Source organism: Agrilus planipennis, unplaced genomic scaffold (assembly GCF_000699045.2).
Source record: "Agrilus planipennis isolate EAB-ADULT unplaced genomic scaffold, Apla_2.0 scaffold371, whole genome shotgun sequence".
In the NCBI taxonomy this organism is placed as follows: domain Eukaryota; kingdom Metazoa; phylum Arthropoda; class Insecta; order Coleoptera; family Buprestidae; genus Agrilus; species Agrilus planipennis.
Genome location: NW_020439140.1, coordinates 1,048 through 28,634, shown reverse-complemented (window position 1 = coordinate 28,634; position 27,587 = coordinate 1,048). Strand labels below are relative to the sequence as shown.

General features: G+C 36.5%; 5 protein-coding genes across 5 annotated transcripts in view; 3 read left to right on the top strand and 2 right to left on the bottom strand.

Moving 5' to 3' along the window:
• Window positions 1-11,435, bottom strand: part of LOC108742849 — a 28,252-nt gene extending 16,817 nt beyond the window's left edge. Inside the window, exons 1-14 of the mRNA XM_025977812.1 lie at window positions 11,395-11,435; window positions 11,153-11,234; window positions 10,261-11,054; window positions 9,378-10,064; window positions 8,932-9,319; window positions 8,061-8,693; window positions 7,707-8,006; window positions 6,962-7,538; window positions 5,301-6,901; window positions 4,807-5,244; window positions 3,954-4,616; window positions 3,649-3,708; window positions 757-3,326; window positions 581-692 (exon numbers count right to left, since the gene is read on the bottom strand). Of these exons, the coding sequence (XP_025833597.1) occupies window positions 581-692; window positions 757-3,326; window positions 3,649-3,708; window positions 3,954-4,616; window positions 4,807-5,244; window positions 5,301-6,901; window positions 6,962-7,538; window positions 7,707-8,006; window positions 8,061-8,693; window positions 8,932-9,319; window positions 9,378-10,064; window positions 10,261-11,054; window positions 11,153-11,234; window positions 11,395-11,435 (8,946 nt within the window). The remainder of the gene's footprint in view (window positions 1-580; window positions 693-756; window positions 3,327-3,648; window positions 3,709-3,953; window positions 4,617-4,806; window positions 5,245-5,300; window positions 6,902-6,961; window positions 7,539-7,706; window positions 8,007-8,060; window positions 8,694-8,931; window positions 9,320-9,377; window positions 10,065-10,260; window positions 11,055-11,152; window positions 11,235-11,394) is intronic.
• A 212-nt stretch (window positions 11,436-11,647) lies between these two features.
• LOC108742871 lies at window positions 11,648-25,203 on the bottom strand. Its single transcript, XM_025977811.1, has 23 exons — window positions 24,760-25,203; window positions 24,519-24,695; window positions 24,284-24,460; window positions 24,035-24,221; window positions 23,926-23,976; window positions 23,477-23,618; window positions 23,077-23,220; window positions 22,814-22,957; window positions 22,501-22,721; window positions 21,899-22,034; window positions 21,341-21,586; window positions 20,805-20,957; window positions 20,466-20,576; window positions 19,546-19,820; window positions 19,163-19,345; window positions 17,297-17,600; window positions 16,567-16,720; window positions 16,080-16,331; window positions 15,567-15,778; window positions 15,059-15,217; window positions 13,976-14,923; window positions 12,175-12,461; window positions 11,648-11,787 (listed from the first exon to the last, which is right to left on the bottom strand). The coding sequence occupies exons 1-21, from the start codon at window positions 24,941-24,943 to the stop codon at window positions 13,976-13,978; spliced, it is 4,560 nt and encodes a 1,519-aa protein (XP_025833596.1). The 5' UTR covers window positions 24,944-25,203; the 3' UTR covers window positions 11,648-11,787; window positions 12,175-12,461.
• LOC108742868 lies at window positions 12,853-13,648 on the top strand. Its single transcript, XM_018478208.2, has 2 exons — window positions 12,853-13,265; window positions 13,333-13,648. Exons 1-2 carry the CDS (start codon window positions 13,137-13,139, stop codon window positions 13,486-13,488), a joined length of 285 nt encoding a protein of 94 aa, XP_018333710.1. The 5' UTR covers window positions 12,853-13,136; the 3' UTR covers window positions 13,489-13,648.
• Window positions 17,686-19,107, top strand: LOC108742867 (probable DNA double-strand break repair Rad50 ATPase). Its single transcript, XM_018478207.1, has one exon. It carries the CDS (start codon window positions 17,856-17,858, stop codon window positions 18,936-18,938), a length of 1,083 nt encoding a protein of 360 aa, XP_018333709.1. The 5' UTR covers window positions 17,686-17,855; the 3' UTR covers window positions 18,939-19,107.
• An 892-nt stretch (window positions 25,204-26,095) lies between the features above and the next one.
• On the top strand, window positions 26,096-26,409 carry LOC108742873 (40S ribosomal protein S27). Its single transcript, XM_018478215.1, has one exon. It carries the CDS (start codon window positions 26,096-26,098, stop codon window positions 26,348-26,350), a length of 255 nt encoding a protein of 84 aa, XP_018333717.1. The 3' UTR covers window positions 26,351-26,409.
• The last annotated feature ends 1,178 nt before the right edge of the window (window positions 26,410-27,587 follow it).

Here is a 27,587-nt window from a genome sequence, read left to right as displayed (position 1 = left end):
GAGATCTCTTGCAAGGAATGGGGGAGAAAAGTAAATAATAGTTAATAATATAAAAAATTTATACTGTACAACACGTCGAATTTGATGTAATTAATTAATTTTTCATAGAGTTAAAATAACTATTCTACAAGAGCTACAAGAAACTGATTTCATTTAACTTTAAAACTATGTTACGTTTATTACTTTAAGAAAATTAAAAGTTCTTTTATGTGATACTTAATAAAAGCTTATAGTTCATATTATAAATAAAACTTAATGATAATATCCACAAAATTGTATTAAAAACACACGACAGTTGTTTCGCCTTACTAAGGCTTCATCAGAGGTATAACGACAACATTATTAGTAAAGCAAAACAATTATTAAGTGCTTTTAGTACAACTTTGTGGAAATTGACATTATCTTTTAGTTATAAAATAAAATTTGTTTAGTAAATATAACAAATACCATCAAAATTTATATTATTTTTGTTTGTTTGCCAGCATTGTAAAAAATCACAGGAAAAAATAAAATGACACTTTTAAAGAATATGCAAACGTACGAAGTACATAAAATAAATAAATAAATATTATACACTTACGTGTAAAGCCATAGAGGACAATTTCTGCTGTAAAGCCTGCAAATGAGGAGGGACTTCGTTTTGTATCGGAGTCACTGTTACTACCTGGTGGTTGCCGTTGGCTGTGGACAAACTGGAATAAAACGAATAAAAATTAATAAATAACACACCTCAACGTTGTTTTTCGTATCACTCACATCTCAGCCACATTCTTCACGTCCTGCACGAGCCCCTTGATCTGTTCGGGAGCTTTTCCGGGCTCTACGAATGTTGAGACGGGCGAAACGTTCGCCATTGAGGCTGCTCCGGGCATTAAAGGAGTTGAATGGCTCGCAATTGTCATCGGAACCGAAGAAATCGATGTAGATTGCTGCGAGTGGTAGAAAATAGAAGAAGGTTGCTGTTGACCATTGTCAGAGATGTTCGTTTGAGCGGGAATGTTATGGAGCGAGTGGTGTGACTGCATGTGATCGCACAGCACCACCTGTGATTGATCGTGGACCATGGTCGTCTGGGCCAGGGGAACAGCAGGGGGCGGAGCAACAACAGGCGTCTGAATTAACTGTTGTGATGGAATCGTCGTAGGTTGAATGAAAGCAGGCGGGGGAACGACCGGGTACGTTGGTATCTGGGGAGCAGTGGAAGACGGTAGAGGAACGTAAGTGGGAGGAGGTTGGTACGTGATGGGAGGCGACGATATCACAGCGGCGGGTTGTTGCTGAAGAACTGGAGCTGGTGTCTGTTGAATGCCGGCAGTCGTGGTGCTTTGATCGAGAGAAACGACCGGCGGTTGCTGATGGTAGATGTTCGTGGGCGGGACCCGCGCTTCGATCATTTGTTCGGTATTCGGAGTCGATTGAATGTACGGAGGAGGTATTGTCATTGTGGGGGCTTGAGGATGTTGAATGTACTGCGAGGCGGTAGTTTGCTGTTGTTGTTGCTGCTGGGAAACAGGTTGAATGAGCGTTGTTGCCGGAGGAGGGGGTTGAGCCTGTTCTTGAACGGGTTGAATGTATTGAGGAGGAGGTACTGGGTTCGGGGATTGCGACGTTATCAGAGAAGGTTGAGGCGCCTGTTGCTGCTGTATCACGTTTTGAATCTGCTGTTGTCCGGAACTTTGAATATATGGTGGAGGTTGCTGTTGTTGAGGGGGTTGAATATACTGAGTGGAGGTCGGCAAGAATTGTCCGGGGGCCGTATGGTATTGGGGTACATTTTGCAATGAATCAGCGGAGCTTTTTTGACTTGAAATTGGCGGGATTTCAACGTTTTGTTGTTGCTGATTTTGGTACTGCGGCATTTGGTATGGTATCTGTGATGTAACTGAGTACTGATGTTGTTGTTGTTGTTGCTGCTGCTGCTGTTGTTGTTGAGGAACTGGCGCTGTTATAACAGGTTGTTGATAAGTTGGAGGTACTTGTTGATACGCCTGCTGCTGGGTGACACTGGGCGTATTACAGGAACTTCCGGAATAGGTGGTGGCATTCAGTTGTTGTTGTGACTTTTGAGCCAGTGTGGGTACAGTTTTTACACCCTGTTGAGGTGTGTTGTTACCAGTGTTCTGTTGCTGTTGTTGGACCACCTTATCACTGTTATCAGCCGATTCTTTTTTGTGACTTGTATGCAAGTTTTGCAGGCTAATTTTCAGTTGTTCTAGAGTGTTTATCATCTCTGGGCCGCATACTGGACCGTTCTTAATTTCGTCGACTTTTGAAGCACTTGCAGATATTTTCGAAGAGTCTTGATGGGTCTGCTGTTTGTCGGAATCGGGCGAAACTGATGATTTTATCTGAGCCTTGCTCGCAACGTCATCTGTTTGGGTAGATAAAGACGGTGCGCTTTGTTGGTGTTGAGATTCTTTGATGTCCTGTGTCTGACTCGGTTCCTCTTTGTCGAGATTTGGCGTAGATTGAGAGACTCCACTTTCGCTACTATCACTAGCAGTGGTACCTCCAAAATTCCTATCTTTCGGCAGGTCGAGTTTTCCAGAAAGCACCGGGCTGACCAGGAAGCGCGATATCTTCCTCTGTGGTGCCTTTAAAGGTTTCAATTTCTCTTTTTCCTCCTCCAAGTTTTGGCTGTATTTCTCTGCCTCGCCTTTGGCAGTTGTGGTGGTGCTAAGTTCGGTCATGGAAGGTTTCAAATCAAGCATATGTGAGTCTGAAGGGACTGTCTCTGCAGACTGAGAGTCCTGACGTAGAACGACGATCTTCAGATCTACTTTTTGACCAGGTTTTAGGTTTATCGAGCCCTTCGAGCTTCTATTGTCTAAATCAACGATCGTGGAAGCGCCTGATTCGGCTGAAAAGGTCTCCGGAGCAGGCGTGAATTTTCGGGAGTTATCATAAATCATTTCGGTCCTGGGGGAATCCACATTTAGAGAGTAAACTGTACTGTCGCTCAGCTTTAAAGGCAAATCTTTGCTGTCCAGTACTTTCGGTGGTACATCTTCTTTGGTAATGACGTTTTTCTGTAACGACTGTTGTGTCACAGACTCTGCAGCGCTGACACATGTTTCCGAAGTGGTTGAATAACTGACTCGGGTCTGTTCGGATGTCGACGCCTGGGGACGACTGTCCACGATGTAAGTGTTTTCGGGGGTGTAGTCGCTTGCTGTACTCGTTTTCCTCGAAACGGTGCCGCTGCTGTTAAGACTTTCCCTGTAACGCAAACCTTGAGGAAGGTTCTGCGACAGAGTTGTCTTGAGACCTTGTAGATCAGTCTCTGTCATTTTGTTACACGAAACTTGTTGAGTGGTCTCATCTCGCTGCAAATTATGGGTGTAAGCGTTCAGTTAGTAGAGGTCGAAAAAAACAACAAGTCAAAGGATAATCAACACAGTGAGTTGGCTATTTTAGAATCCTGCGGGAGCCGATTCATTGTACTTATTACCCTTGAGACTTTTACGAATATATATTTAACAAATAAAACAAAAAAAAATACAAATATGTGGAGTTAAATAAACTAAACTACTAAAAACGAGAACGTGGGGGGCAGACATATATACAATACGACGAGTTGAGAATTAAAATTAAACATAAAGTGGCAATACGCAAAAAAAAAACAATAACTAAGGGTATTGGACTTACTGAATGATGTCTTCTATGTAATTTTCGAGGAGACGGCCGGGTGAGAGAAGCATGTCTCACCTGATAGTAAGCAGCATGAATAGAATAGGATATTTACATAATTAATGCTTAATTGTTTCGAAGACAAGTAACCAATATCATTAAGAAAAAATCAATGTCATATATACATGGTTATTGAAGTTTAGTGCGGTTTAATCGATATGTACAAAGTTTCACTGAAATGTCTCTACAGAGACAACTCACTTAACACAACAACCGTGTAATATAGACATATTTTTGTTGTAATTTCAGAGAAACAAACTAACCTTTTCGACATATTGAACTTTGGGTACTGTTGTCGGATTGTCTTTCAGCTGCCTCACGACGTCCTCGAGCTGACGCATGAGGGTCGCGTGCGTGCCAGGTCTGAGAAGCCGCTCCTTCACCATGCCTTCGACGATGTCGTCGGGCGTGGTGTCGAAACGATTAAATTTGAAACTGATCGTCTTTTGACGGCAGACCAGTTGACACGCGACGGTACCGTCGGCGTCCACCCTCTCCACCGTCACCTGTTTACTAGGACGACCTTGTTTCGACGATGACCGTCTACTACGGTGCGTCTTGTCGCTTAAATCTTCACTTACTTGTTCTGTAGACGATGACACGTCCTGCTCGTCCACCCCCTTTTCCGATTCCACCGTCGTTTCTTGCGACGATTCACGAGTAATCACTTTCGGTACGGTAGTCGCAGTGGGGGTAGGGGGAGCGATTTCCAGGTCTCCGTTTTTTCTACTCGTCGTTTCGATGACTTCTGGTTGTTGTTCGCTAACGGTCTGTTGCTGCACCGATATGGCTTGAATGGGTGGCGATGAAGGTTGATGTCTTTGTTGTGGTTGAGGGGAGACATTATCTTCGCAGCTTTCTGGTATGCTTTGTTGTGAAATTTGAGTCTGAAAGCCTTCGGGGAGGGGTTGTTGTTGAAATATCGGCTATAAAAAATAAATGACCCATAATACATTCAAATGGAGTTCAGTTGTTATTCATCAGGCAACTTTTTTTAACCCAGTTCGATCGGATGTCAAAATAATAATTATAATAAGCCATTAACATGAAAAACGTTCAATTAGGAAATTCCGCAATGGCGATCATTGATTATCGTAAAAAAAAATGCAAGTTTACCTGTTGCACGTAGTCATGTGTTGACATGGGAGGTTGTGACACAGTCGACAGATTCCGTTTCTGTTCGACCTGCGGCTCGAAATTAGGCGGCAACGACGTCGTCGATAGTCGATGTTGTTCTTTTATTGAACACTCCTGCGTCACTCTAGTTAATTGTTCTTGGAGTTCCATCAGATTGGTGGGAGGTACGTCGGTCGAGAGACGGTGTTGCGAAGGTTCCTGCTTTATTGATTTCCCTATTTGTTGTTGGGACGTTGACGTTTGCATCTGTTGTTGTTGTTGTGACTGTTGTTGAGTGGTCTGCTGTGCCAATTGTTGTTGCACAATCTGCTGCTGCTGCTGTTGATTTTGTACCGGAATCATTTGCTGTTGCGACTGCTGCTGTTGAGAAGGAGGAGGCTGCTGAACGATTTGAGGCTGTTGTTGATGTTGTAATATCTGAAAAAGTTTCGAAAGTTACCATAAAATAATCACAAAAATTGATCTGATCTTACCTCGGCCTGTGTATGCTGTAATTGTGTTGTTTGGGGAACCATTGAGGGCTGAGTTGGTTGATTCATAACCATACCTGGCTGTGTTTGCTGCTGCGGTACCATGACAGACGATTGTTGAGATTGAGAATATATTTGAGGAGGTGGCTGTTGTTGCTGAGAATACACTGGAGGATGTTGTTGTTGCTGCATATTTTGCGGTTGATGCGTCATTTGGGGTTGCTGTTGAGGCGCCATCGGTGTCTGTTGTTGTTTGGGTATAATTTGTTGTTGTTGTTGAGGAAGTGTTATTTGAGGTTGTTGCTGCTGCTGTTGCTGCTTTAATTGAGATATAACTTGAGGTTGAGACGTCATTTGCAATTGGGGCTGCGACATTATCGAAGGCTGATTGAGCTGTTGTTGTTGTTGTGGCATCATTTGTTGTGGAGGCATAATCTGGGTCGACTGTTGTTGGGGAATTACTTGCGACTGCTGCATAATTGGAGGAAGTTGTTGTTGTTGAGACGGCATCTGCATCTGTTGTGGTTGCATCATCTGAGGTTGCTGCTGCTGTTGCATTTGGGGTTGAGATGGCTGCTGCATTTGGGATGCAGGAGGCTGCTGCATTTGAGGTTGAGGAGGTTGCTGTTGCATTTGGGGATGAGGAGGCTGTTGCATTTGGGGATGAGGAGGCTGCTGCATTTGAGGTTGAGGAGGCTGCTGCATTTGGGGTTGAGGAGGCTGCTGCATTTGAGGTTGAGGAGGCTGCTGCATTTGGGGTTGAGGATGTTGCTGCTGTTGAGATTGGTACTGCTGAGGCGGCATCTGCGGCTGCTGGGACATCATTTGAGGCTGTTGTTGGGATATAATATGTTGTTGCGGCTGAGATATCATTTGATTCGGTTGTTGAGATTGCATCATCGGACACTGTTGTTGTTGTTGTTGGGTCGTTTGCTGAGTAGCAATAGATGGCATCTGTTGTTGTTGCGGAATAATGTGAGGTTGTTGTTGCATCTGCTGTTCTTGATTGAGGTTCGGTTGGCTCGAACCATTTTGGTTGAAGAGGGCAGTCGACTGCGAAACCTGTTGCATTACAACGTTCTGGTCCTGGACGAGATTTTGAAGCGATGTAGTGTGTTGTTGTTGTACGACATTCTGTTGTTCCTGGATAGTGGGTTGCGAACTCATGGATGCCATATGCTGAGCTTGCAGCATGTTTCTTTTTTGTTGATCGAGCTGACTATCGACACTCAGGCGATGTTCTTGTTTAGGCGAACAATTTTGTATCAGTTCCGGTTGCGAAATGGTCGACAACCTATGCTGATCTTGCACTTGTAAATATTCAGGGGGAACTTGGCCTTGTTGTTGTTGTTGTTGTTGGAAATCAGTTTGTGGCGTAGATTGCTGCTGCTGTCCCTGTTGTTGCATAAATTGTTGCTGCAACTGCTGCGAGGAGAACTCCGCCTTTTGGGGCTGGCTGTCGCCGCTAAGGAAGCCCTGCTGGACATACTGTTGCTGCGGCTGCTGTTTGTAGATGATCTGTTGCTGCTGTAGGGCCGCATCTGCTGAGATCTGTCGCTGATAAAGGGCCTGATCATTAGGTTGACCGACGTTTGGTTGACTCCCTAATAAAACGAACTTGCAGTAGAACGGATTCACATGTTTAATGACCGTTATTTACTTACCAGTAACTTGTAAAGAGAGTTGCTGCTGATAAACGGGCTGTTGTGTAGTCTGCTGTGGGAGTTGTTGAGGCTGCTGTTGTTCGCCAGGTGCACTCTGTTGTCGAATATATTGAGGGGGGACATTTGACTGTTGCTGCGGCTGCTGTTGTTGTTGTTGTTGGGACTGATAACTTTGCTGCAACGTCTGTTGTCCTGCGTCTTGTTGTACAAGGTCCTGTTGCTGTGGGGGTGGTGGTTGTTGTTGTTGTTGTTGCTGCTGCTGCTGGGGTTGTTGCTGCTGTTGCTGCTGCTGGGGTTGTTGTTGCTGCTGCTGCTGCTGCTGCTGTTGTTGTTGTTGTTGTTGCTGCTGCTGCTGTTGCTGCTGCTGCTGCTGCTGTTGCATTAGGGACTGTTGGAGAGCTTGTTTCTGCGCCTGTTCAACTTGTTGCTGCAGGAACTGCTGATACTGCAGTTGTTGTAGAAGCGCTTCCTGTTGCTTCTCTTGTTCTTTACGTTCTTTCTCTATTTGCGTGATCTGAGTCTTCAGCAAACGAGCTACGGTCTTCGCATCGTCTTCGAAGATTATGCCTGACTTTGCCTATTTGTGGGTAAAGGTTTTATTAACTTGAATTAAATTATTATTACTTCTCTGATGATCAACATTCAAGTCATTTTTACAAAAAGCAATTTATTAACTTCAGAGTAACTTGAGAATGAACTAAGTATATTTAATTTCAAAAGCAAATGTGGCTTTGTTTCTACTCACCATTTCTTCTGAAATCGTATCATATCGATCGGTTTGCATATCAAATTCGAATTGTATTGCCTCGTTCTCCTTGTGTTTGTGTGTTCGTTTCTTGGGATCCATGACTCGCAAGCGGAACACGACTTTGTTTCCGTCTTGTGAGACGACCTCCACCTTTAGTCCTACGTCTTCCTCGAAGAAAGTATGCGTGAGGAGCTCTTTAACGCTCGGTCTGTCCTCCTTGCTGGGTCGAATGCAACTCTCTATCACATCACGTACTTCCGGGTTCTCGACCTTGTCGAAACTGGCAGGTTTCACACCCTAAAGATGATATAAAATACATATAGGAAAGCACATATTATAGTGTTTCTTTACCGATATGACTTTTTTATAAATCTGAGCAGGTCCTGTGCACTCAGAATAAGGATACTCATTGGTAGCCATCTCCAGCATGCACATGCCAAAGGCGTAAACGTCCACGCCTTCGTCGTAATGTTCTTCGTACATTTCGGGGGCCATGAATTCGGGGGTACCTATAACAGATTTAGCGAAGCTCCTGTTCTTCAGTGTGGCCAATCCCAAGTCCCCTATCTTAACGGACCCTGTCGTGCCAGTGATGAAAATGTTATCACATTTAAGATCGCGATGTATAATGGGGGGCGACCTCGAGTGGAGGAACGCCAATCCTTTTAGTATCTGCCGACACCAAGACTTTAGCACCTTAGGATTAATTTTTTTAAATCGTCTCAAGTACGTCTTTAGGGTACCACTTAGCATCAGTTCCGTTACTAGGACGATGCTCTTCTTTTTATTGAGGATGGACTCCCAATAGTTGTAGAAACGGACGATGTTAGGATGTTGGAGTTTTTTGAGCATTTCGGCTTCTTCTCTGAAGCGTGCCCTTTCGACTTTGTTCAGTTTCTTCTCTTGTAATTCGCACCAGGCAACAGCAACGCCTGTTTGAGTATCCAAACCGCGGTAAACGGTCTTAAAAGAGCCCCTGCCGATCTGTAATCAGCAAAAATAAAATTAAAAAACACTGGTCAACTTAATTTCCATTGATATGTTTGTTTATATTATTGGAATCGCCTACGATTTGGTGTTAATGCTTGTATATCAAGTGTACAAAAACTAGTCCATACATAAATAAAATCCCTGATAATTCCCCGACTTTTGAATTTACTCTTTAATAGAGAGAGACTAACCTCCCTGTTAAAACAAGTTCTAAAGTGAGTAACAACTTTACCTCTTCCTCATACTTAAAGAAGCGTCCACACGGACTGACAGCGATTGGTTTGTACACATCTTCGTCGTCTTCAGCGGCAAGTCCTTTAGATTCTGAAGGAGGGAGGACTATTATCTGCGACTGCGATATGATGTCCGGATTGCTTTCGGCAATTTCGACGTTCTGATGCAAGATGTCGATATTCTGGTCGGTTATTTCGACCATTTCATTGGAATTGATTTTAAACAGATTCTTAGGTAGATTGTACTTTGAGTCGTAAGGAACCAGTTGTAATTCGCTAGGCAGATAGTCCGAGTCATCGTCCACGTTCGAATCAGTCTCTATAGGGATGCAGTGAGTCACACCGCCGTGTTTTACACATTTGTCTTTCTTCTTCTTAGTCCTATGTCTTTTAAGAGAGAAAAAAAGTTCACATCGCCCGTGAAAGCCTACAGAAAGTTACTTACTTGTCAGCGACAATTTTGTCGACATTATCAGCAATCTCTGCCAAGATTTCATCAGCAGCGGCCTCAGAGTCGGCGACGGCTTCGGAGTCGGCGATTTCTGAGCAGCTTGCGTGATACTCTTCGTACTCTTCGATAAAATTTTTCGCAGTCAAAAGGTCAGAAGATGGTGTCCTAGACAGTTCTGGTACCAGAATGGTAGGTAGGCTGACGTTTCCCATTTCGCATTTGACTCTCGGCGACTGTGATGATTCGCTTCCTATTATCCTTTTACGTGTTTCACTCTTGACCGCTTTCGCAATATTTTTTCGTCTTATTATTGGGTCATTTTGTTGTCCTGCAACAGTTTCAACAATTTTGGTAGCTGTTCCGACTACGTTTTCGACAAAATTGGTTGCTACAGGTTTCAAGTCATCTTTCGAATAAGAATCGAGAGGTTTGGGGCTAGCATCGTCTGTTGGGGAGTTCTTGGATGAGCCGCCGCCCCCAGTAGAGTTACAGAAAAGACCCTCGTCCCGGAAAAACTGCACGTTGTCGAAACTCTTTCTGAAGACGGCGAGTTTTTCGATTATATCCAGTTTCTCGTCAAGTAACGACGAACAGCTTTTCGTACGCGATTTCTTTTCTGGTTTTTTGTCCATATTATCCTCTTTAGTGCTTTCGTTGTCCGAAATTGGGGTCCACGTGTACCTGTAATAAAAAAATAAATTACAAGTCAAATATGAAAATAGAAGTTCTCGAATTCTAAACCACGGGGAAGGGGAACTTAAACTTAAAAAGGAGCTGCGACTACGTTACTTAGCCTCCACTAACCCTCTGGTTTAAAGTTTACCCATTATTAACCATACTAATCACATGTACTATCAAAAATAAAACTAACTCTTACCTGTTGACTTGCGTGGTCGTGGTGACCATTTTGGTGGTCTCAGTGTCGACGATTTTCGTCTTGACGGACGTCGTAGGCGTCGAGACGTCCTTTTTCCTCGACCTTGACTTCCTCTCGTCGTCGTTCATGTCGTTTCCGCTCGCCGAATCGACGACAGACAGGACACTCCCACGTTTCCTTTCTTTTCGACTCTTTCGTTTCGAGACCGTAATTTTCGGCGCTTTGGCTTTCGCTTCTCCATTACCACAACTACCATCACTATTATTCGTCGATCCATTACTACTATTACGATTATTATTCTTGTTAATATTCGTGTACTTGTTGTTGTTGTTAATGCCCAGCGTCGATGACGATAAACGGGAAGGGACGCCAGACGACGAGCAACGACTGCTACTTCCGGGGTCGTCAGTGGTCAGATAGCCTTTCACGTGACGTCTTCCGTCGTCGATAATGGCGGACGTCGTCACATCGTGAGGTGACGTCGCCTGGTCGATATCATCGTCGATGAACTCGATCGAACTGAGTTTCCGGTGAAGATCGACTGACGTGTGGGACGGCGAGAGCTTCTGCTGCTGTTGCTGTTGTTTTGGTTTTTCGACGCTCGTTTGCGATTGTACATTCTCTCTACTACCAGTACAAGTTGACAAAGGCGCGACGCCGGAAGTTACGGCAACCTGACGCTCGCTGCTGCCTCCTTTGCCCTCTTTGGTCGGTTCCAGTGATCGGTCCCACCCCTGTTGTTTCTTATTATCAGTCTTTAGCGAAATCACGTTACAACAAGAATTGTTGCTTCCCTGAAAAAATAACAGAATTAATTAATTGGAGACCATAACACAATTTAATAAATTCTTCTTCCCTATTTGTTATTGTGAGTAGATAGAATGATAATTACCTGTGCTTTTAAAATATGAGGTGATGGGGAGGATGGCTGGGAGCTGAGAGCTCTGGCCACGTCCTCCCCAGTTTCACATGACCTNATAAATAAAATAAATAATGAATGAATTAATAATAATTTAAAGATAATATAGAATAAAAATTAGATTTTATAACTTACACTTCTTGTTCAAATTTTGGGCAGGATTGCCCCGTCTTTAGTAAATTGTCCTGATAATTAGGTTGGTGTTTGTTCTTTACAGCAATGGAAAGACTTTGAAACCTCTTGTTTCGAGTACCATGTGGTATAAAGGTGGGATATCTTTTTTCCAGTTCCAGTCTGAATTGAAGTTGTAAATCGAGTTCAAAAATTCACTTTCGAGTAACGAAAAATTCCCGGTTAAATTAACACTTAAAACACTAAAAATAAGTTAAAAAATCACTTTCGAATTTCAAAATAAGCAAGTAAATTAAAGATCCCAGAGTTCACAAGTTAAATAAATAAATTCCAATATTGAGTTTGAAAAAGGCTAAGTGTATTTATTACGATTTTTTATTGTAACTGCACTGGTGATTTTTATAATTGATCCCTGCACTTGAATTGGAACGTTTGTGGGAATAAACATATCACTGCTGCTTGGATGTTCTGCAGGCCTGCAAATAAAACATACAAGTTAGAAGACGTCCATGCATGTGTTCCTCCGGTAAAAGGACACGTACGCCACTGAATAGATATGTCAAAATTTATTCTCGACAGGTTTTTCACAAGTACATAAAAAATTAAAACCTGTTAAATATACTAGAAATGTTCCTTCTCATTTAGTAAAATCGGCTGACGATGAAAAATATTCTAAGACAGAGGCCCTATGGGATACTGTTAATGAAATTTTAAACCACATACTTGAGACGTAGATGCCAATTTTATCTTATAAAGCTTTCAAAAATCGTCAATTTTACATTCGAAAACGCCCCAAGTAATTTCTTCATTGTGTTTATATGGCATTTAAACGATGAGAATACCATAATTTACTAAAAACTTACGATTTTTTCATGAAATTGACAACACCCAGAACTGAACGAAACGGGCGATTGTGACATTTGGCAATAGATGGCGCATTTGTAAAAATACTAATTTCTCTATTGACATTAATATCTAGACGGTGCACTTCATCATCATCATAAGGTCGTCAGTCCTACGACTAGTCGGACACGCACCTCCACTCTTTCCTATCCTTTATATTGGAAAAAAATAAAAACTGTAAAAACTGCAAATGGACAGCTTCTTGTTTCTATCTCTTTCCGTACTTCTGATTGATCCCGACTTAACACTGCAAGAATATAGACATCTCAGAATAAAGTACACAAACTAATTATAAATATAAACTGACAACGGTGTTAGAGGTTTACGAATATAATGAACAGTATTATTAAACGTTTGTTAACTTTATTATTTAATTAGCAAAAATTAAAATTTTTCCCAAATTTTTATTCATCACAACTGTAGTTTCGCTAACGCAATAACCTTTTGAAGTGAGTACATTTTCCTGTATGTACTCAATTGAAAAGTTACTGGATTAAAACAAGTCGTGAAGAACTAAAAAAATTTTTCTCCTCGAAAACATTAGTTCTGTTCTATTCTATACTTATAGTTCTATGGCATAGAATTGCCAACTGAATATTAGCAAATGTACCGTTGCTAAAAAAAAAACAACCGACTGTTATAAAATATCTAACCCAACTTCTTGGTAATCAAAATCAAAACACCAAATTATAAATAATGATTGTTTTCGGTCAAATAAATAAATAATTGATTAGTCATTCATTTATTAACATGGAATATCTTGAAAGGGAATTTTTACTATGTAATTTAAAAACAATAAACATTTGTAGTGATTATTTTTAGCAGACCAACTTCTCAAAATGTTAAGTGAATATTTGTTTTTAAAAGTTATAGATAAATGTAATATTAAAACTGGTTTGTGAGTTGTATTTATGGAAACGTTATGGATATTTTCGTATCTAATGACACAACAACAATTCCACCCCAACCTGAACCAATTTTAGAAGAAGATATAAAATTTCTTATCATACCTCTTGTTGTTATAATCGTTGTGATAATTTTGTCAGCATTGGTGAGTAGTCTTTAGATAATACACACAGCGTTTACATTTCGTTTTAAATTACTAATTGAAATAATAGGTTTATTTAATGGTTAAAAGAAAGCAAGAGGAAATAATTCATCGTAACATAATGAAACTGTATGAGTTTGATTCGAATGAGCAAGAATGGGAGACACCGCTTTTGAGTAGCCAAGAGAGTGCTCACACTACTGTATATAAGACCACGATGTTGTAACTTAAACATCCACTTGTGAAATATTATTTTCTTAGTTTGCTTTTTGTTTTTAAGAGTGACCCATGTGTTAATACAAAATGTGATAAGTATTTTTTGTATACAAGAGCAGGTTTTACAGCACTATGTAAATATAATGCAATAAATTTTGCAGTGCAAATAATTTTTTGTTTATTCCAAAAGTTGTAGCAGTATAAATTGAGAAAAAAGACATCTTACTCTTGTAATTGCTTAATTTATAAAATATCAACTTAATATCTCAAAATACTATTTGTATGCACAAATTTTTATATCTCATTTAAAACGTAACATGCTCTTAAATACAAAGTTTTACCTTCTAAGCTACAAAAAGAAAATTGAACCTATTAGTGGATAATTGTCTTTTAGGTGGGTATTTGTATTTGCCAGCAATCAAGTAATTGCAAGATTTTTTTTTATTATTCAGTACAAAAAAGTAAATATGTATAGCGGTAATAAAAATAGCACATACCTATTGTCGCCTCATCTTCAATCTGTCAATCAAAGGAACATATTTTTCAGAAAAGACAACGTCCGAGTCATCACTGTCATTTTCTTCTTCTTTCCTATCTTCAACGAACACTTCCTTGTCATCATCTTCTGATTTGCATCTATTACTTTCTTTCTGATTTACAAACAGCATTTCTTTTTCTTGCTCTTCTTCATCCTCTTCCGATTTTAATCTATCCTCAAAAATGGTTTCGAATAAATCTTTCTCTAAGGTCTTGTTACTGGCAATGAAGAAACTGCATTCTACATCATCCTTCTTTTCATCTTCATCTTCTTCCAGTTGTACTATTTTCAGGTCTAAATTTTGCAAATATTCCTGAGGTTTTCTGCGCATTATGTCCTCGATAATTTCAGATAAATCTTTGTCATCTTCTTCGTCTTCCAAAGAAGACAAATTCATCCAAAGTGACTCTAGATCCAAACTATTCCTTCTAGGTGTAGAACAATTATTAATATTAATTTCTTTTTGTTCTTGAGAGAAAGCAACATTATCTATTTCCTTGTTGTCCTCATTTTTGTTTTTTGAAAAAAAGAAATCCAAACTTTTCGTAGTTGAAGTATGTTTCTCATCATTATGATTATTTTCAGCTTTTTCGCTCTTTTTCTTCGTGGTTTTTCTTTTTGGTTTCGGTGGTTCTGTGATTGACGTATTTGCCAAAATATTTTCTAGTTCATCTACTGCTCCCAGCTCCAATTTCTTTTTCCTTTTTGTTGGTTTTTTGTTAGGTTTGACCTTTGACTGTTCGAATGCATGCACAAGGTCAGGATAAGCGTTAAGAACAAGGTTTTGGGGCTCCACAGAGGACCATAACTTCATCTGATCAATGTTCAAAAGTTGTTCTTCAGGTATAAGATTTTCAAAGTGTTTGTCTCTATCAGTCCATATTATTTCATAACTTGGAACGCCTTTAAAGCAATGGAAAAAATAAATATATATTAATTACATTTTTTATTGCATTATACAACTATTCAGAATTAGTTCAATTAGTACTGACTGCATAATTAGGTAAAATATAGACATCTCAGAATAAAGTACACAAACTAATNGATTTCTCTTCTTTTTAATGAATTCTGGATAGACAATTCCTTTATTTTTACATTTTTCTAAACGCTCATAATTAAGAAGTTGCCATCTCGTTAGAATGGGAAATAATTTTTCAAATGAATAAATTTCTTCCCACTGTAAATATTTATGTGTAAATTTCTAAAAAAAAAAAACAAACAATTAACACTATTTTATCACTTGCTGGAACAGAATCTTAAAATATTATACATAAAGGAAATTATGAGTGCTGTCAGCACAGGGCATAGTATTAGATAGTTAATATCAGCAATTTCTTATGCTGAAGTGTACGATGTGTTGCATACCTATTTACAAACAATTCCTTTAAATTTAACTTTTCAAACAATTTTTAACAACACAAAGAAAGTGATTAAGCAAATTGTTAACAAAAGTGAATTTCGACCACTCGCAGCAATGTTCCTAACAGTTTCGAGTTCACAGTGACTGATAGGGGGGGAAGAACTAATTATGTTAATAAAAATTGTCTTACCACAAACTTAATCATGTCTGGCCTTTTCCATTTTAGTTCTAATTTTGAAACGTTATCTTTCATTACAAAAAATTCATTAATTAAATCTTCGTGAGGAAATTTCGGGTCGGCTAATGCTTTAGAGCGCATATTCAGTTCGTTTTTTATTTCAGCTCTTTCGTCTTTAAACCGAGTAAAATCGCAGCCGCTATTCGTTTTACATTCTACACAACCTAACAATAAAAATAAAAAGTAATAATAATATTTAAGTAATATTTACATTAATATTATAGATATAAAGTAAAAAAATTCAACGTAAATTGGCGAATAATCCACAGTTTAATAAATCTAATTAATTAACTATGTTGCTAGTTTTCTGATTTTTAAGACCAATGAACATTCGTTTCTATAAGTGAAGGTTTAGTTTGTTCATGGTAAACGGTTGTCAAACAAAAACATGCTGTTCACATTACGCGGAGTTTCCGTAATGCAATGTCATACTATCGAATGTCAACAGTATTAAATTATCCTTACCCATTTTATTATGATTCTGCAGTCTTCCACTGTGTCCACAAGAAGTGCAAATTTTCTTATCTGTTATCTTTTTTTCAAGTTCTTCGTAGAAAGACGTCTTTTTCTTCCAGTTCCGTAGCCGTTCCAGTATTTCTTCGTCTGTGACTTTTTCAAATAGTTTCATTGCTGAATCCTTACCAACACCCAATATTCCATCAAAATAGTCACATCCACAAATAATTGCCAATGCAACAACTTTATTCCTTCCAAATCCTATTATTATGAGGATAATTTAAGTATTAATAGTTAAGTATATATTTTGATAGACATAAAAAATATATATTTGGGCGTTTATAACACACTTTTATAAATGACTATTTTGCGTTTACAAATTATTAATTTGCATTATAAAATATTTATCTCAAAAAGTAAATAGTTTTCGAAAACACATTTACAAATAAATAAATTAGAAGGTTCGTATATATTTATTAAAAAAAAAATTTCTTACCCATGTTTTTGTGTGCTTTTCTTATATCGTAAATGTCGACTGCTCCCCCGCTAGTAGCGTGTGTCCCTTGTTGGGATATCGAAAAGTTTCTGTAAACCACTTTGGCCCCGTATGCAAAACAGTCAGAATCCTGGCTGATGCATCCATCAACTAGCTTACAAAAATATTAAATTTAATGGGATTATCGTCCTCATTTATTTAATTTAATTTGATATTAATTCGTATAGCAATAAATATTTTCAAACAAAATTCAATAAAAACTAACTCCTGCCTTGAAAAAGAAAATGTTCTCATATGATAAAAGAAATATTAATGTTTTTAATGTTTTATCTAGAAGTATAAATGAATATTTTTGAACTATGAAGAACACATTAAATTTTTATTACAAGCTGTGCAGCAATTCCAGAGAAAGGAATTATTTTCTATTTTTCTCATTTGTATTTTTATCTATCATTCATCATTATAAGGTCGTCAGTCCTAAGACTGGTTGGACACGTACCTCCACTCTTTCCTATCCTGAGCTAAACTTCGCATTTCCCTAAAACTAGAACAACCCACATCCTTAACTATTTGCGAACAGTAATCTAATCTAGGTCTACCTCTACCCCTCCTAACTCCTGTTTCTGCCTCTAATATGTCTCTGACTAGACCTTCATGCCTAAGAATTCGTATTAAAAAGTATATACATAAGTAAAATGCTTAACATGTTTAAATAATTTTTGCGACTTACCCCGTCATTATTTAGATAGGCACACATGGCTTCCGCTTCTCCATTTCCGGTAATACAAGCCAGACCCATATAATCCAGCATTTCAGCGCATCTCTTCAGCACAAAATGAAACTGAGTACGGTCCTTTCCACTGGCCTTTTTATTGTTAACTTTTTCATCTTTGTCTTTAGGTCTCGAACCTTTAAACTGTAACGCATTTCGAGCAGCTATCGTGTCGTATTTCATACCAGGGGCTTTCCCCTCTAGCACAAAAACTGGACTTACATCCATTAATAGGAGATAACAGGTACGGAAATACAGATTTCTATAATTAAAAAAAATAAGAAAACGATGCCGATATTACTTAAAGAAAAAATTATAACAATTAGATACTTAATCATTTCTTTAATTTTTATTGATTACTATCTTTTTTAAATCGTTTAAAAAAAAACTCCAGTGTATGATGGATTTTAGTGCGTGTACGAAATTTTGTTTTTGTGTCAAAAAGTTTTTTGTTTTCGGCCGTATCCGTCAAAATTACAGTTTTCAAGCCTCATACATTCGATAAAAAAACGAAAAAATGGAAAATGTATCGGACACTTTGTCCCAAAGCGAAGACCTGGAAGGTCAAATGAAGCAGATGACCGTTTTACGTACAGAATACGCGCAACTCAAATCCCAAATGGGCAACAGCGAAGAACCTAAGACTCAACAATTGAACTCGATCGCAGAAGTGCCTCAGGTAGTTGAAAAAAGGGTCAATTTAAAAGAGAAACTAGTTACATTCTTCAAAAGCAGATCCTCTCACAAAAGTAGTAGCTCTAAATCGGATAATTCCGAGCAAACCCACAATGAAGCCGGGCCTAGCGAAGCATCTTCAGGCAAAACTCAAAATTCTTCTTTAGAGAGCGAGTTGGAGATGGCCAGGTCCCATATAGAAGACCTAAAGCTCCAATTGGAATCCCAAGAAGCGGAAATGGTCAAAATGCTAGACGAAAATAGAAAACTATCTCTCGAAAACGAACAAATTCGGGCGGACCTCATTTTCAAACAGAACGACGTCAACATTCTTTCACAAGCTCACAGCGAAATAGACAATGACCTCAAAACTAAAGAGGAGGAATTGGACAAACTGAAAATTGAACATCAGAATGTGAAAGGCGAACTCGAATTTAAGGTGAAAATGATCAACCAGATGGTTGTCGAAATGGATCAATTGCAAGCAGACAAATCGAATTTATTAACAGAAATTCAAACATTGAGAGGCAATGTGGACGAACGTCTCGTGGTGCTTCAAAATGATAACGAGAACTTACAAGAAGAAGTGAAAAGGGCAAATGAAGAACTGGGACGTATACAGAAACAAATGGAGCAAGCAGTGGTTGAATTGAGGCACCAAAGGGAAAAGGCTTCGTTAGAAGGGAAGATATCTATCATTCATAATCATAATAGAGCTCTGATGAGTGAAAGAGTTAGCCTGGAAAGTGAAAATTCCAGTTTGAAAAGACAACTTGAGGAGATGCTTCAACAAACGCACCAAACCTCGTCTGAAATGTCCCAACCCATGGACGCAGAGCAAACTTTTGATTTAGAGGAAGAATTCACACCAAAAAACAATACAACAGAAGATTCTGGAGAACTTGAACACACAGATAAAAATTAATTAGTTGCATGAGAAACGAAGAGAAACTTTATAATGGCAGAAGCCAACATCATTAGATTCAATAATTTTATTAATAATTATTTGTTAATGTAAATAGCATTCCCATATATTAATATGCACAAGCGGCATCTGCAAATAAAGAAGTACTATAACCAAGTAAATCATTATAATTACTGTAATTGTTTCCACACTAATACAAAAAATGTTAAATAAATAAAACTCACCTGAGGTACATTCGTGGTTGAACATAATAATCTACAACATTCTGGGCTTCACAAATCCAACAAGATAAATCAATGGCTATGGTTTTGCCCTGGAGTTCATACAAAGGTCTTCTTTCACAGTAAGGTGACAAAATGGACCAAACATGTTTAATACCCATGTCGAATTGAACGTTAACATGACATCTTTACTAATGAAAATGCACAAAAGGATTAATTGATTAATAAACTAAGATTTTTAAATTAAAAAAGTAAAAAATGTTACCTTGTTCTTCTCCTAACCTACGTTTGACATTAACGACCGTTGAAATTTAAAAACTCATAGATAAATAAAAATGTTTTAAGTAGTATACGAAATTACAGATCTGATCTAATGNATATCTGACCTGACTGGTTTGACGCCCAATTGAGCGGAAACTTCGATCCTTTCGAGTACATTTTCCAACGTTACCCTGGTCAGTTTCTTCCTCAACTTTTCGGCTTCTTTTTCCAAATTTGGTATATTTTTGAAGGGTATTTCCATAGACGGAGTTTTCATCGATTTTGATGCATACATGAGGATTTCACGTAAACGGGGTATACCGAGAGTCACATTCATTTCACCACGACCAGCAAAATGGAAAGTGTTCAGCGTCATCTGCGTACTTGGTTCCCCAATAGACTAAATCAAAATAAATCAAATTATTACAGAAAGGAACAGAATTACGAGTATATTTTTTACATATCACAGGCGCTAAAAGTCACAAATTTTAAGATGTAATTAAATAAGGTATATATTTATAAATACAATAAAACTGTTCTGCTATATTTTCTTATGACGGATTGGAGAGGTAATCTTCTCTGCCTGCAACAAATTATTTATTAAAAAGAAAAATTATGAAACAAATGATTTCTTAATAAATTTACAAAACCAAATGAATATGCTATAACAATAATGCATTGGAATTAAAATAACAATAATAAAAAATATATTTAATCGAGAAAAAAGATAATTAAATGCAAAAAACCTACTTCTTATGGTAGATTCCTTTAGAAAATGTAAAGATGCTTCAAAGCTGATTTGCTGGAGGGGCGAAGCGCTATTTTGTAACCCCTTTCGGTTCATGGGTTCGAACGCTCCCCCAGAAGTCATGTAATCTGCTATCAGCGACAAGTGTCTAGGATCCACTTTAATTCCGTATACTTCGAACACGTCAGTAATTTCCTACAGACAAATTTTAAGTTAAATTAATTTCTAAATATGTAATATATCGACCGTGCGTGATACGGATTGTTAATAGTCTACAGAGCGTTGTAAAATATTTACCTGCACTAATACTTTCACAGCTGCTTCGATACCGTACGTTTCAGCCATTTTATGGATATCATTGCAATATAATTTGTTTAAATCCAACAATTCGTTGTACTTGAACATTTCCTAAAAAAATAATAAACAAATAAACAATTTATAAGAAAAAGTTTCTTCATCTACATAAATGTAATATACAGAGTGTCTCGAGAACTTCAAACATAGAATTAACAATAAACAGATATATTTATTCTAACCCGCTTGTTCTTGGTTATTTTATAATAAAAAATAATTCAAGTGGATTTCAAACGCAACACTCTGTATATAGCGATTATAGAGAATAAGAAAAGAACTTACAATTATATTAATTCCGTCAGTTCTTAGGGTCAGCTGATCTTTTTTCATGTACGTGATAGCTCTTTTTATGTCTGGGACCTCGTGTAAAACACATTTGGCGGCGCTCTCTTTCAAAATGGCCCTCAAGTCCAATTTTTTCCAATTCAGGGGCAGCTACGTATACAAGAAAGAAAAATAAGCTTTAATAGTCAAACAAAATACCTAATTAAAAAAACTTGCGAGGAGATAAGAAGCAAAATAAAGAAATAAAGGACAAAAAGGAATGAAGGATTAACGAAGGAGTTAATAAAAATANAATAAGTTCATAAATAACTATTTTTATTTATTAAGGTGATCGATAGTAATCAGATTTCAATATTTTCAATGGAAGTTTTTAAATATTTTTACAATAACTTATAATTCTTTTTCTATTGTTTAATTTAAATTTATTACTGGTTTTAGGGTTTTTCATAGGCCATGAGTATATTTTCTCATTTATAATCACTGGTTAAAAATTTATACAATATTCCTGACCTTTCCATTTTACACCCTCAAACCCAATGTTTATTGTAAAACTCACCCAAATTGTACCCCTCGCTCCTGGCCAATTCATTTTGTGGAAAATGCACGTTCATTTCGTCCCCATCGAAATCAGCATTGTACGCCTTGCAATTTGAATAATGAACACGAATGGTCTTTTCGTTTTTTAAGATCCTAACAGTGTGCGCCATTATACTGGGTTTGTGAAGGGTCGGCTGTCGATTGGCTAGGACCACGTCTCCGTTACACATATGTCTGTGTACCTTTACCATAAAAAAACGTTTAATTACACTCTTAGAATGTCTAAAAGATAAATAAAAAAAAGAGAGTAAAGGTAACAGGGCAAAATTGTATTACGAGGTTAGTATCAGCAATTTTTTATGCTGAAGTGTATGATGTGTTGCATACCTATTTACAAACAATTCCCTTAAATTTAAATTTTCAAACAATTTTTAACACAAAGAAAGTGATTTTGACCACTCGCAGCAATGATGCTAACAGTTTCGAGCTCACTTTTGTCATCTAGGAATTTAAAGATATACATTCGTATTTGAAAATTATGTACATATTTATACCTTTTTGACTCCTCGAAATGCTTTAGTGTCTTTTTCATCTGGGGTGAGAAGTCTCTTTAATATACCCTGTTTCTGAGTAGGATTTTTCGGATTTATTCTGACCAACGAACCGTCCTCAAACTCTACCATATTCGCTCTAGAATCACCACAAAAAAATATTATTAAAAAATGTTCTTTTTAAATTTTTGAAATATTTCGTATATAAAAAAGCCCTTCGAGGGTTTCGTACTTTCTGAAATATAAATAAAAGCCCAATTTTATTATATCTACAGAACTCTCCATCTGTATAAACTATTTTATAGTTAGATTTCTTCACAAATTTCTAATCATAAATCAAACATTAATGTGGTTTTACAATTAGGAAGAAACATTATATCCTTTAGCAATATATACGAAAGGATCTTTTATATGACACTCTACTGGACTCATCTTTAAATTTCAAACGACCCCCCTTCATTTTGGACCGATTTGTAATAAAAAAACACTTAAAAATATTTAGAACTGTTCCATTTTTAGTACAAAATCCTCAAAAGATTTATAGTGTACCACAAAAATTTCATAGAAATTTGAATTAAAAACTTCATATACGTTGTACTACTTACCCTGGATGTTTGTCTGGACCGTTCATGATCATCTTCCTCAACTCCGCCACGTTCCACGAAGTGACCGGAACAGGATAAGTCAGTTGTTTCGCAAAAACTTCCGGAATTCCGATCTCGTCTACGTTCAGATAAGGGTCGGGAGTGATAACGGACCGGGCGGAAAAATTTACACGTTTCCCCATCATGTGCTTGCGCAAAATTCCTTCTTTCTTTTCAATAACCTTTTTATATAATAAAATATCTTAGTGCAAGTAAGAAAAAATACAAAAATTTTATGTTGACAATCTTACGATTAGGTTTTAATAATACTAACCTGTTTCAAACCCTTCATTCCTGTTTGGGAAGTTATACGTCCAGCATTGTAGTCCGCTATATTGTCTACGTTAAATTGCAAGGATTCCCAAGCATTCTTTAGTTTTTCGAGGGGAGTTTGACCACGAGCAGTATTGTAAACAGCCTGCCAGGAAATAAGTATGTAAATTAATCACAACAAGAACAAATTACGTACACAATAACTAGGGCAAAAGTGACAAAAAATGGTTTAAAATTATTTGCCATCGAAATAAATGAGATTACCTTTGCTTCTATTGGGAGGGCGCTCGTATCGCCTTTTTTCTTAAATACTTGAATTATTGCTCGTAACAGCATGCAATCCTGGATTATCGTTTTATAAATACCAGTTTGTTGATTTTCTGTTATTCTACCATCCACGAAATTTACCTGCAAATATATTGTTTGATAGAATACATATTACTAAAATATACTAAATTATTTTACAAAATTAATTAAGTAGGAATTGTAAACTAATTTCAGTAGTGCTTTTTTATTAATTTCACCTGCCACATAAGTAAAAAAAAACAGTGAACTAATTATTATCAAAATGAAAAAAAGAGAGACAAACACAATCAGTTCGAGAATCCATTAAAATTAACAGTGAAAGAATAAAATTATGGATTATAAAAAATACAGTACTTACAGGCCTCAAGTTGTTCGGAGTCACTGAAATTATCTCCATAAAAAACACATCTGTTGGATATTCCATGTTATCATTTTCAAATAAAGGTATCAAACATTTAAGAAAATCCTTTTCTTTTTCCCAGACTTTTCTTAAAATTTCCCTGAAAGAAAATTATCATATTGTCTGATTTTGGTAAATATACTATCTATCTTTAAGAGCATTTCAGAAATGCACATGCCCCAAAGTATCAAATTAAAAATCAAAAAGGTCCAGAATTGACACCATTCTTTACAGAGACGTTTCAACTAAGCTAATGGGTGTAATATTTACATTAAAATTATCTTTTTTCCAACATCTAAAATGTTAAAACCAAAGTTTATTTCTCAAGAAATAAATCAAACAAATAATTTTTTCATTTTAGTACCCAAGTGACTGTTGGAAACAAATGTAATAACTGTTTTACATACCGTGATTCTGTTGGTGTAATGTTTTTAGGTCCTCCCAATTTGAAATCGTCGCTAAAATTATTTTAAGTCCTTATTAATGATCAAAAACAAAAACTAAATAAAAACATACTCTGCATTGGTTTTTCTTGGGTTTGGATACAATGTTAACTTCTTCCTTACAAATTGTATCTTGTCAAGAGGTTCCCTGCATTCCAAACATATCTTTCGACTCTTATACTCTGATAGAACATCAGATAGAAAAGCGTTCTTCATACACTCGGTATTTTTATTTGGATGTTTTTCAGTGTCTGGCAATTCTTAAACAAACACAAGCAAATAAATAAATTTGCCACTGTAACAAAGTCAACTAATTAAGTACCAGCTGTAACCAATTTTTCGTACTCCCTTATAAACTTTATTTCATCTTCTGGAACACTACTGATAGATTCATATTTAGAAATTAGTTCTTTTAATTTTGTTGCTATTTCTATGGCTTCTGTAATATATCCACCGTCTACCAATTTCATCTGTAGTTCTAGACTACGTTTGGAATGGACTGAAAATAATTATTTCATATGCATATAATGCTGGTAATATTTTGACTAAACACTTACCAGGTAACTGTAAACCATAACATGACAAGCATGTCATTTTCATAATTGTACCGACAGTTTTATGGAAAAGAGGATTTACAACAGGCAATGGCAAATCAATGTAACCAAAGTGTCCAGGGCAGTTGTATATATTTTTAAAACATGTACCACAAACTTCACCTCTATCCGTTAATGGTCCTACATGACAAAAACAAAAACAATTTAAAAAAAAATGTAAAAAAAAACACTACTCACTATTTACCTAAAGTCTTGTCGTACAGACCCCCTATCAAAGGATGTCCCATCTCATCGAACGTTAAAGGGGTGGTGATTTTTGTTATACATAATTTTTTCATTTCTTCGGTGCTGAAGACCGAAAACTTTATGTTCTGTGGCTCCAACGTAATGGCACGAACACCGTTTATTTTGTTAGAAAAACCCGACATTTTTACTAATTAATGTTAATTTAAAATATTAGTTACAATATAACGTAAATATCACCGGCACCGGCACGTTACTGCACATAACCTATAAAATAAAAATTCATCACAATACCTAACTCATTTACTTAACATAAAACCAACATCATAACAACATTTAAAAACCTTTCGTATAAACAATACACCAAGTTATATTCCTTAAAAAAAAAGGATATTGGATAACCAATCGATAATTTCAAATTTGATTATAAAAGTATAGGGGGAACATTTTTATGATAATAGATATCTATGATAATAGATCATCATTATCCATAAATTAAAGATATATATATCTATGATTATTATCATAGATAATAAATATACACAGGGTAGGTCATAGAACGTAGGTCGATTATTACTGTGTTGAACAGGCTCGTATCTATTATCTATGTTCATACCTGTCAACTGCCAATGTTGCCAACTGTATTATTAAAGTTACACAATGTAAACGTAAAAAACTACATTTTAAAAAGTACATCTACTTACCCAAATAAAAACATTTTGTATATTATTTCAGGTTCAGGTTACTTAAATATTCCTAAATAATAAAAAAAAGGTCATACCTGGCGGCGGCGCAATTGTTAATGAATAAATGTATTAAAGTGATTTGGCACATATGTTTAGATTATACTGTAAAGTTAGCAATATATTATTAACTAAAAATACCGGTAACGTAAAACTGATAAAAACACTAAGATAATATCGAAAGCAATCGGAAATGTGTGATTTTAATTAGCTTTTGTTGTCACCACTACATAAGTTGGTAATTTATTATTTTGCTAACTTCACGTTCCTTTTCCCTACGGCGATCTCGCGAAGTGCGGTTAACGCCACGTGCTGCTAAAGCCTTTATTTTTGATAGAAAAAGTTCGTTCGTAGCTACACGAAGGTATAATAAGTTGAAACTACAATTTTTCTACTATATAAAGCCATTAAGACCTGGTTACCGTCCACAAATTTAAAGTAACTTACCTACAGGCAACTCATATGTTTTGGTGGTTATGTCGTCCACTTGAAAAATTCACAGCAGTCTTTTTTCTCAATTACATGTTGTAGTATTAATAATGTGAATAGGTGTTCCCATTACGGATAAATTAAAATAATTTCAATCCGTTTCAGATGCCTCTCGCAGTGGATTTACTCCATCCCCCTCCAGAAAAACAGCGCAAGGCGCATAAAAAGAAGCGACTGGTTCAGCATCCAAACAGTTATTTTATGGATGTAAAGTGTCCAGGATGTTACGCTATTTCGACCCTGTTTTCTCACGCCCAGTCTCCTGTTCCATGCAAAGGTTGTTCGACGATATTGTGCACACCAACTGGAGGCAAAGCTAGGTTAACAGAAGGTTGCAGTTTTAGGCGTAAAACGCATTAAAATGTAATTTTAGTGTTGAATTAAAATTTTCATTTACATAATAAACAGTTAAGATCAAACTTTCGTTTTGTTTTGTATCTTTAGGTGTCATAAACGAGTACTGAAATCCTTGCTGACAGTTCAAACATAAATTTGTGTATCACGCTGCACCCTATAACTACTGCGATGCCATTTTTCTAGTTTTAAGTGAAAGAGTGTGTTGTACACAAAATTTATTTCATTTTGGATACAGTCCAAATACACATTTACGATGGCAGTAATCAGTTCTTTTAGTTTTGACACATTTCGATAACTTCTTATTAATCTAGAACATATCATCCCTGTATTTAATGACAATCTTTTTATTATTAATATTTAATGTATACAATAATAATGTCATCATCACGCTTATTATTATAAAAACCTTTCTCTCACATTTCGACGACAAATTTTTCAACAAGTAGTATTTTTATAGTTACCCTGTCGATTCATTTATTTTAATTAATTATTTTTTTTTTCAATTAAACATATGAGTAGGTATATTACTATTATAGCTAAATTTAGTTTTAATTATTAGATCCTTACTTATATAATGTTCTTTTAATTTTGTTGCTATTTCTATGGCTTCTGTAATATATCCACCGTCTACCAATTTCATCTGTAGTTCTAGACTACGTTTGGAATGGACTGAAAATAATTATTTCATATGNTAAGTTACCCGATCTCCTACCAGAAATACGTATGCCACAATTTAATTTAATTTCTTTACAAAAACAATTAGAGAGAAATATACTAAAGTATCAAATTGTAAATTAAAATATCACTTGTTTCGTTTGATTTTAAACACACGATTGGATCAATATTTCGATTTTTTATTTATTTCAAATAGTAATAATTCTAATTATATACATTTAATTTTGAAACAAATGCAATACTTCTTGTCGTTAATCTTTATAAAATAAATAAAATAATTATTTTTACTTTCTAATAATTACCCTTAAAAAGTCACTGGATTTTGTTTTGATAAACTAGCACCGCAAGAGAAAAAAAAAGCGTTTTGTGAAGAGAGAGATTTGAACCTACATCGCACATCGGTAATCGAAGTCAGATGTGCGCAACATGTTTTTTTTTACTTTTTTGAGATATTTCTTACAGTCTTTAATATTCTTACAGTGCCAAAACAAAAACTGTCGAAAAAAAGAAATTTATGTAGAAACAGATAACAAAAATAGAACATTTTCCATAAATAAATACTGAG